At 38.3% G+C, this 11035-nt stretch overlaps 2 protein-coding genes across 4 annotated transcripts in view; one reads left to right on the top strand and one right to left on the bottom strand.

The window, feature by feature from the left end:
* The window catches only part of LOC110467010, a 10052-nt gene extending 7778 nt beyond the window's left edge, over positions 1-2274 (bottom strand). The window contains exon 1 of one of the 3 annotated variants that reach the window (XM_021523868.1): positions 1868-2274. The gene's annotated coding sequence lies outside the window, so the exon portion shown is untranslated. Of the gene's footprint in view, positions 1-326; positions 368-484; positions 526-1867 lie in introns of those variants that run through there. The other 2 variants (XM_021523869.1, XM_021523870.1) reach the window with 2 other exon arrangements.
* Positions 1-8927, top strand: part of LOC110467011 (sodium/hydrogen exchanger 9B2-like) — a 50278-nt gene extending 41351 nt beyond the window's left edge. Inside the window, exons 9-10 of the mRNA XM_021523872.1 lie at positions 5336-5472; positions 8121-8927. Coding sequence (XP_021379547.1) covers positions 5336-5472; positions 8121-8354 — 371 coding nt within the window. The 3' untranslated portion in view covers positions 8355-8927. The remainder of the gene's footprint in view (positions 1-5335; positions 5473-8120) is intronic.
* Positions 8928-11035: the final 2108 nt, after the last annotated feature.

Here is an 11035-nt window from a genome sequence, read left to right as displayed (position 1 = left end):
CATGAGATCAGGGCCCTTGCTGCGTCATGGGCCCTCCTCAATGGGTCCCCCTTTCAGGAGGTCATGTCCGCAGCTTTCTGGCGCGGACAGACTACCTTCACGGATTTTTATCTCCGGTCCTTGGCCTCTCATTCTGATGGATTGTATTCCCTTGGACCGGTGGTGGTTGCACAGTCTGTGGCTGTTCCTCCACAGTAATTCAGTGATTTTAAATAGTATGCTATCAGGCACCACGGTGGTACACCTGCTCGTTTCACGGGGAGGTTTTCCATTTTTTAATTACTTTCGGGGCTTTATTAGGGGGGTTCCTTGAACCTTTTCCCTACCTTGAGCATGTCTCGAGTTTGTTCCGTCAGCCTGGTCTGCCTGGATTCGAAGCCTCCACTACGGTAAGACGAATTCGCATACTAAAGTTATGGTAATTATTACTGAAATGAAATTGAGGTTTTTGAAGTAAAACCAATTTTCATGATGTAATACTTACCATAACTTTATGGAGTCCCACCCTGTATTCCTCCCCTTGCCTCCTCATCCTGGCTGCCTTTAGGCTCCATAAAAGGGGGTTTGAGGAAGGGAGATCACTCCGTGGCTCTGTCATCGAGATAGAGGTTACGTCACGGTAGGGAGGTAGGGATATTTGAATCTTTTGTTTTTGGGCTACAAAGATGGGTGTAGGTATTGTATATGCATACTAAAGTTATGGTAAGTATTACATCATGAAAATTGGTTTTACTTCAAAAACCTCAAGTTAAATACATCTGTATATACATGAGTGTGTTTGTCAGACACTGAAATACATTGAGGATTTATCCTAAAAGCTGACTGATAGCATACAAAAATTCAAGCATCATATATGTGACATTGTATTTTTACTTATTATTCAGATTCACCAGTGTGTTGACCTCCTGTTTTATATAGATCTATAGGAAATGACAGAAATCAGTGATGGTTGCCTGTCTAGAACTTATTATAGTAATGGCGGAGCGTGACAGTAAATTAAAATTATGTATAACTATATATATTTCTTGAGTATAGCAGAAAACCAATAATTTTCATAAGTGCCAAGCAGGAGTATATTCGTATCGTGGTACGTATCATATCGTAAGCATCGAACCGCGATACGTATTGTATCCTGAGGTATTTGTATCGTTGCAGCCCTAGTTGCCATACAAGGGACTACAATTGAATTTTCTATCTATTTCATTTTTAGCAATTAGGTCACCAGAGCCAAATGCTCAGTGTATACATCAATGGTATAGCAGAGCGATCACGTATTCTATCGTCACTTCAACTGCGTATGAAAAACTGCAGTGAATATAAAGTACCATTCTGATTGGTCAATATTAAAAGTGATATCTTCACATGGGAATTTAAGATATAACATTAGCAAATTTTTACCATATAAATAAATCCAATATTTCTCTGGTAAAATTTGATAAATGAATGAAACATTGCACCACTTAATGAAAGGGGGTGACCCTGTATTCGGTGTACTTTTTTTTTTGCAGGGTGGGGGGGGGCACAAAAGATGTATAAAAGAATCTTAGCAGCTGATATTATAATTTCAGCATCACAGTTATATAAAACCACATTACAAATTATTCAGGATGGGTATGCCATGCAAGTGATGGGGAATATGATGAAATTTTACAATCAATCATTGGTTACCATTACTTAGCGGATCATCAATTAGCAATCGTTTTAAAGAGATACATTGTGAAATCCTCCATGCTGTTGTTGCGAGTCTCTAACACAAATAATGTTACAATATTAAGAAATACCTTCCTCCAAACACTGTATCTGAAATTTATAGTCCTAAGCAGGCTTGAACGTTAAAGCAAGTCAGTGATGATGTTAATATACATACCACCAGGAAAATTCTGCTGCTGAATTTGTTAGTATCTAGCTGGCAAAGACAAAAGTTGGAAACTGAATCACTATGTGGAAAAATCCACAATATCTATAATCGATCATGAATTCTGTAGTCGATTAATCATACTGCATCAAACTTTGTAGACTCCTTGGCTTAAGATTGCAATAAATGACGACTGTACACTAATAAATTAAGTCTGTTGTTGCAGAGTGTCTCTGGGCTCTGGCTTGCAAGATAGGAACATGTCTTGACTCTCCTCTGCTCATTGTACGTCTCGTAACTGAGGCTTTTAGAATAATCTGGTCCGTTTTAAGTGCTGCAAATACTTCCTGTTTCGATGGCGACGACAGTCAGTCAAGTACCACTTGTATCGTGAGTAGGCGTGACATGATACGTCAATAAACAACAAAATATTTCATGTGAAAAAGGCAAATTCTGTCGCGTTTGAAAATACCATTTGTATCAAAGAAAGACTCAAAAGTGGTTGCATAACAGGGTTGGTGTCTTAACTCATTCACCCCTAAAATTTTGTAATGAACTATACCTATCTTTGAATTGGAAGAGTTCAAATGTGTGTTCAGGTGTGAATGAGTTAATAGAGTATTGATGTATGGTAAACTGCTTTGTGGGAATGAGAAAATGGTGGATGTTAAGAACCCCAAAGGGGCGGGGCCCAATAGGGGGAAAACAATGGTAAATATTTAATATCCTCCTTATGTTCCGTTAGAATGAAGGGATATTTAAACCAAAATTTGTCTTTTATTTCTTAGGGAAAGTGAAATGAAATTTGTATAAACAGAGGATTTTAACCAAGTTAGGTTTTGATGAATCATTGTGCAACAGGGACACAATTTTATATAACTAGGGGATGTGTATGGATATAAACAGAACACACAGACATGACTGCACTTCAAAGTCAAGTGGTTCATGTAAATAAGTTTCCGGCAAACTTTGGTTTGTGCCAGTATCAGAGTTCTCCTTTAGGAAACAAAGACTTGTAAATACACTTATTGTGTGACGATGATGAATATATAAGGAAGTATAACTTGTTCGACTGACTCGGGGAATTGCATCTCCCAGTATACTCTGGTCTAACATTGAACTTTGGCCCATGTGAACCTGGGGCCTTGAGAATTAGTCACCGTAATATGCTCTTGAAAAATTGACGGTGTCACAAATGACAGTGATGTTTTTTTAATAGTTAGATGTCGAAAATGGACTGCTTTAATCAGACCAGTGTCCAAATTTTTCACAATCAAATCTGGTTCATATAAGCTGCCTACTAATTCTAAAAAAGCATTTTTTACAGTATTTCTACATTGAAGATTACATGTTGAATTCCTGGAATAGTTGAAAGTTCCACTGAATTGGCCAAATGACAATCGCACTCATATCAATTATCATTAAGAAGGCTGAAGGTTTTCTGACTATTTGGTAAACCTTGTTCATTCCTTTCTGCCGAGGTTTTGTTTCCTCCAAGTAAGGGACTATGGCCTTACTTTAGTGATGAAGCAGTCTATATCATTATCATCAAAAGAGGATTTTGCAAAAGTAAAGTCATGGGAATGAAGTTCTAAACAAATGGTGTTGCTCTAATAAGGAGCATAGCTAGGACTGAGGACAAATAAGTGAAAATTGGGTATGGGTGGACAGACTTTAACTTAAAATAAGACATCCCTGGTCTAAGGGGAATACGTTGTTGAAAGAGTTAAACGTTGTTATATACGTTGTGTATAAACAAGAATTCCACGGAAGTGGATGTGTCGCCTGTGCAGGAAGCTGGGAGATTGTGCTTAGCACTGCATTAAGTTTTAGTTTGATCAGCCCAAGGAAACTCAAGTTATCGCACGAAAACAGATTTTCTATTTATAGTCACAGTGACCTTGACCTTTGACCTTAGGACCTGAAAAGCAATCCCAAGCAAGCACTTTTGGTAAGGAAGCACTGCATGAAGTTTGAGTTTGATCGGCCTAAGGAAACTCAAGTTATCGCACGAAAACCTCTGTGCGGACGACGCCGCCACCACCGCCGCCGACATAGCAATACCTATGTGTCACCAGCTTTTCACAGGCGACACAAAAAAGGATGAAAAATTAGGGTAATTTAAAAGTACAGTTCGTTCTATATGAACATGATTTAGTATAAAGCATCCCCATACCAAGATAGTGATGGGCAATCGCTTTGAAATCAAAATCAATTGATTTGTAATCAGAAGTAGTAAACCAATTGATGATCAATTTGCATGATCGGTACTGGTACCGAGTATACGGACTGAATACCCCAAAAAAGTGAAATAACGACTGGTGCATCAACAGACAGAGTTGTCAACTATACATTACGTTTTGTTCTTTTATGAAGAATGGATTTCATGCAAATTTTATGCAGTTTTGTCAATCATTTAATTATAAGAATTTTACANGGGGGGGGGGGGGGGGGGGGGGGGGGGGGGCAGAGTTATACTAGGTGCAGAAGGTCATACAAGTTTTTTGCTAATTTTTGCGGCTACATTTATTGTAGTTTAAAATCCAAGGTGGGCATTAGTAATCTAGCCTCTGGCTGCAACTTTCAATTTCTTCTCAACTTCCATCAAGCTAATTTCGACAATTTTTATACGACCGTCAAATTTGACGGTGGTATTATGGTATGGCGTTGTCCGTCCGTCGTAAACTTTTGTTTGTCCGGCAATCCCCTCCTACAATTTTCGACCAATCTCTTTGAAACTTGGTATACATTATTATCATGCTATGAAGTTGTGTCTCGCCTATAAGAATTTTGATTCGACGATTTTTGCAAAAGTTATTGCCCGTTGTTCTTTTCAGTATTTGATTTTTTGTCCGGAGATCTCCTCCTACATTTTTTGACGGATTTCTTTGAAACTTAGTAGGCTAATTAATCTTGATATGTTGTTGTGTTTCCCTGAAAAGAATTTTGATTCGACAATTTTTGCAAGAGTAATTTCCCTTTGTTTATTTCAGTATTTGATTTTTTGTCCAGAGATCTCCTCCTACATTTTTCAACAGATTTCTTTGAAACTTGGTATACATTATTATCATGCTATGAAGTTGTGTCTCGCCTATAAGAATTTTGATTCGACGATTTTTGCAAAAGTTATTGCCCTTTGTTCTTTTCAGTATTTGATTTTTTGTCCGGAGATTTTCTCCTACATTTTTTATAGCATGTCAGCTAACCACACTTAGAATGATGCAGATCTTATTTCAGTGTAAGAAAGTATATAAAACTATATGGCTTTCGATGGGCATATATTGTTCCGCCCCGCGGTACTCTTGTTTGTATAAGATAAAGATCCTTTTATGTTGGGCACCAATATTCTTTTAGTTCATTTTTTTGCAGAAATACATCTAATGCAAAACTTAAAGCTATGATGTCACAAATAGGAAATTCACAGTTTGATGAAACACATTACCTTGAATGTTAAAATTTTACTTGTGTTTTTGATTGCAGGTCTGGCTATGGGAACCTTGGCGATCGGTCTGTTTGTGAGGTTATGTGCATCATTTGGAGCAGTGCTGTTCTCTGGTCTCAGTGTCAAGGAAATGTTATTCATCCCAATAGCATGGCTCCCTAAGGCCACAGTACAGGTAAGCCCCCTAATACAGGTACTACAGCCAGACTATCTAGGGCCACAGTACAGGTAAACCCCCTAATACAGGTACTACAGCCTCACTCTCTAGGATCACAGTACAGGTAAACCCCCTAATACAGGTACTACAGCCTCACTCTCTAGGGCCACAGTACAGGTAAACCCTCTAATACAGGTACTGCAGCCTGACTCTCTAGGGTCACAGTACAGGTAAACCCTCTAATACAGGTACTGCAGCCTCACTCTCTAGGGTCGCAGTACAGGTAAACCCCCTAATACAGGTACTACAGCCCGACTCTCTAGGGCCACAGTACAGGTAAACCCTCTAATACAGATACTACAGCCTGACTCTCTAGGGTCACAGTGCAAGTAAACCCCCTAATACAGATACTAAAGCCTCACTCTCTAGAACGTCATACTAGCGATAGCCTCGGATCTCTAGGATCACAGTACAGGTAAGCCCTCTAATACATGTACTGCAGCCTCACCCTCTAGGGTCACAGTACAGGTAAACCCCCTAATACAGATATACTACAGCCTCACTTTCTAGGGCCACAGTACAGGTAAACCTTCTAATACATGTACTGCAGCCTCACGCTCTATGGTCACAGTACAGGTAAACCCCCTAATACAGATACTACAGCCTCACTCTCTTGGGTAACAGTACAGGTAAACCCACTTATACAGGTACTACAGCCTCTCTCTCTAGGGTCACAGAACAGGTACACCCTCTTATACAGGTACTACAGCCCGACTCTGGGATAAAAGTACAGGTAAATCCTCTAATACAGATACTACAGCCTCACGCTCTAGGCCCACAGTACAGGTAAACCCCCCTAATACAGGTACTACAGCCCCACTCTCTAGGGCCACAGTCAAGGTAAACCCCCTAATACAGGTACTACAGCCTCACTCTCTAGGGTCACAGTACAGGTAAACACTCTAATACAGATACTACAGCCTCACTCTCTAGGACCACAGAACAGGTAAACCCTCTAATACAGGTACTACAGCCTCTCTCTCTAGGGTCACAGAACAGGTACACCCCCTAATACAGGTACTACAGCCTCAATCTCTATAGGGCCACAGTACAGGTCAACCCCCTAATACAGGTACTACAGCCCCACTCTCTAGGGCCACAGTCAAGGTAAACCCCCTAATACAGGTACTACAGCCTCACTCTCTAGGGTCACAGTACAGGTAAACCCGCTAATACAGATACTACAGCCTCACTCTCTAGGGTCACAGTACAGGTAAACCTCCTAATACAGATACTACAGCCTCACTCTCTAGGGTCACAGAACAGGTAAACCCCCTAATACAGGTACTACAGCCTCACTCTATATAGGGCCAAAGTACAGGTAAACCCCGTAATACAGGTACTACAGCCTCACTCTCTAGGGCCACAGTCAAGGTAAATCCCCTAATACAGGTACTACAGCCTCACTCTCTATAGGGCCACAGTACAGGTAAACCCCCCTAATACAGGTACTACAGCCTCACTCTCTAGGACCACAGAACAGGTAAACCCTCTAATACAGGTACTACAGCCTCACTCTCTAGGGTCACAGAACAGGTACACCCCCTAATACAGGTACTACAGCCTCACTCTCCAGGGTCACAGTACAAGTAAATATTTAAAACTTGATACACAAAGTGTTTTTTATTGAATTGTACGGATGAAAGTGATTATCTACAAGGTAAAAACAAACAGGACACAAAGTTTCATACAAAAATAGTCGAAAATTGAACAAAATATACACAAAGATTTATTTCACATTTTACAATCATTTTGATCATGGTAAGAGTTGTCTTCCTTGAAAAAAATCGGAACTTTTTGCAGAGGGATAACATTTGCACAATGACAGTTATCTCTTTTAGAACATATCAAAAATGGTAAAAGAAATTAAAATTATGATATCAAAAGTGACAATTTATTGTTCTTTTATGGTACCAATTTACTCTCAATCATGCACACTTTGGACAATCATTCCACAGTCCGCTAGTGCATGTTATATTTATATGTCGGGTACATATGTAACCCGAGGCTATCGCTAGTACGCCGTTCTCACGTGCACCCACACATGCATAGTCACATGGATCTTGATATTTTTACAACAGACTATTTTAACAGAGTTAGTGTCATTATAAAAAAAAAGATTTACTCTACAGAGCGTAACTCGCTTGACACCGAAAATGGTAACGACCTCGAGCATGTGAACTACTGTAAGTGCAACATATGTACATGTTAGGTTGGTACACAAAACACATCGGTCCGCATTCCATGTGCTTCATATATGACCTTCTTGAAGTCGTCTGGTCTCGCCTCAGTGTCTTTCTGTGAGTCAGTTTATGTCTTTGTATCGGAATCTTTATTTCTGAAGTACGTGTGATTACACATTAACCAGGTCAGTCTCGATATCGGGTGTTGACATATCATCGTCACGCACGTGAACTATTGTTTACCCGGTGTTACTATAATTTACACTATGGTATTGAAATGCCCGATACGCAATACGGAAATGTCGACACGGAAATACGACAAGAAACACATGTGTATTACGAAGGGTGGGAAGTCCTTAATTAATCGATATGATTGTCTCCGCTTGACCAACATCCATACTAATGAGGTTTCCATCGTTGCAGGCGGCCATTGGTGGAATAGCCTTGGACGAGGCAACAAAGCGTGGAGATGCCAGGCTGATGGCATTGGGGACATCGGTATTGACCATTGCTGTTCTGTCAATCGTTATAACAGCTCCCATAGGGGCCGCCCTCATTTCTATAGTGGGGCCAATGTGGTTGAGGAAACAAGAGGACAACAAGGATGGTATTGGTGATGACAATGATGAGGAAACAAAATCTATGACAGAATTATAGTACAGAGTTACATATAGGATATTTTAATTTTTAGTTGACTAAATTTTTCTAGTGAAAGGTAGTGACTTACGTTTTTAAAACCTGACGTTGTTGATAAGAAACACTTGCCAAAAACCTTGATGGTTGGGGAAAATTAAATGGTCTTATTACCCGAGATAATTATGACATGGTGTATGTATCGGGTATATATCCATGTGAGCCTCCACTCGTGTTGTTTGTACTTTTGTACATCTGTCAAAGTTTTTATGTGACATACTATGGTGTGAGGTCTGTCTGTCTGTCTGTTTACTAAGGTTGCCACAAGATGACTTGCTGAAATATCTTCAGATATTAATGAAACATGGCGAGCAGGTTAAATACACAAAGACCAAGTTAAAAAGCAAGATCCATGCATAAGTAATTAGCAACTGAGTAGTGATTGGAAGGGTATTTCAATAACTTCATCAAATAAGATCAGATTTTTATGAAACTTTGTCAGTATTTATACTCTGCAAAATAGGGAATTCAAGGTTTAAATCTTTAAAATCTTTCTTCTTCTGTACCATTGGAGGGATTTTATGTAATCAGATTAATTGCCCATGGTTGCTTTATTATCCAGGTGAGTGATACAGGCCCTCTGGGCCTCTTGTGATTATTAAGAAGTTATTTAAAGATCTTTTAACATATTTGACCCAAGTGACCATGAAAGAATATCAAGATCATTTATTTGAACTGATTTGGTTGCCCTTCTTCCCAGCATACATACTACTCACAGAATGTCATCTCCCTGGACCTGTTGTGTTAAAACAAATTCTGCTCAGCATGCTCAGATGAATTAGTGCTACAAGTTTTGTTCAAATGAATGACTTTGACACATATTCAAGGTCACAGGGATCAATTTTCTTAAAAACAACTTGCAACAACTTCTGAATAACCCAAAGGACCAGGGTTATGATTGCTAGCCTGCAGCATACAGGGATGAGTGGCTACCAGTTTTGTTCAAATGAGTTTCCTTCACCTATTTTCAAGGTGAAAAAGGTCAATTCTCTTAAAAAAATTGTATAACCAAACGTCTTAGGGTAATGATATTTGGCCAGTAGCATGCTCAAATAAAGAGCTAATAAGTTTGTTCATCTGAATGACCTTAACCAATTTTCAAGGTCACATGGTGAAGTGTATGACCTCATCTTAATAAACAAAAGGTCTAGAGTGGTGATATTTGGCAAGTTGCACGCTGCGATTGAAGGGCTATACAGTTTGAAGGTCACAGGTGTTAAATTATTTTGAATGACTCATAGACACTTATATCTCCCCTGTAACATTATTTTAGTCAACTTTTAAAGCTACATGCGAGTTTTAATACCAGGTGAGTGCTCTAGGCCCAGTAGGCCTCTTGTTAAACAACTCCTTATAAATAATCAAAAGGCCCAGTAAAACCTGTGAGCCCAGTAAAACCTGTGATGAAAAGCTTCCAAGTTTGTTTAAATAAATGACATTGACCTACTTTCAAGGTCACAGGTTCAAATCTTATTAAATCACTTTAAGCAACTTTTTTCCAAATTACCAAATGGTCCAGGATGATTCATTTTAGCCAGTAGGATGCAGAAATGTATTTGACCTTGGTCCACTTTTAAGATTGCTGGTTTGAGATAAAACTAGGTAAGCAATACAGGCCCATTGAGACTTTTGTTTCTTTATGAATTTGATTTGTATGCCAGTAGCAATGATTAACTTGAATGTTGGTTATTATATTTTAATTTGGTATTGAAATTACTTGCCACAAATACATTTAAAATTGAATATCATTTCAGATAACATGTTGTAGTCTAGTCAATAATGTGAGTTAGAGTCCTTTCTGTGAGTCAAATACCTGTCATGTTTTTATTAATCATAGTGTAAATTATAATGTATATCAAAACGGATAATTAGTCTTTTGATAAATAAATAGGTTTTCATACATGTTTTTTTTCTGTATAAAGGTATATAATACATATTCTTAACCAATATTTTAATAAACGCATGAAATATTTCTGTTTATTTGATATGAATTGATAATGTAGATAAATAAATACGTTGAAATATATTTGCAACAATGAAATTGACTTCAATATGTTTATTATGAACACAATGAAATATGATAAATATGAATGCATGTAAACATGTTTACTACAATGGAAATGAATATATTTACTATAAATAAATTTAAATATGTTTACAATGAAGGCTTAAATTTGTTTACTATATAAACACTTGAATATATCATCTGCGAACATAATTAAACATGTTTACTTTGACATTGACCTTTGACCTAGTGACCTTAAGTCAGTTGACACTTTGTTAAATTCCGACCAACTTTGCTTCATAATGTCATAACAAAATGTTCATCAGGGAAAAGTGATACAAAATTTGACCTTGACCTTGGACCCAGTGACCTTGACCTTTAGTCAATTGACTCCTTGTTTAATTCTGAGCAACATAGTGTCATAACGAAATGTTCACCAGTAAAAAGATATTAAATTTGAACTTGACCTTTGACCTTGAGTCAATTGACTCCTTGTTAAATTCTGAGCAACATTACTTCAAAGGGTCATTACGAAATGTTCACCAGTGAAAAGATACTAAATTTGACCTTGACCTTTGGTCCCAGTGACCTTGACCTTAAGTCGATTGACTCTTGGTTAAATTCCGACCAACTTTGCTCC

This window comes from Mizuhopecten yessoensis, unplaced genomic scaffold (assembly GCF_002113885.1).
Source record: "Mizuhopecten yessoensis strain PY_sf001 unplaced genomic scaffold, ASM211388v2 scaffold11153, whole genome shotgun sequence".
Taxonomy (NCBI): domain Eukaryota; kingdom Metazoa; phylum Mollusca; class Bivalvia; order Pectinida; family Pectinidae; genus Mizuhopecten; species Mizuhopecten yessoensis.
The sequence above is the reverse complement of the archived record's forward strand: the minus strand, read 5'-3'. Positions and strand labels throughout refer to the sequence as shown.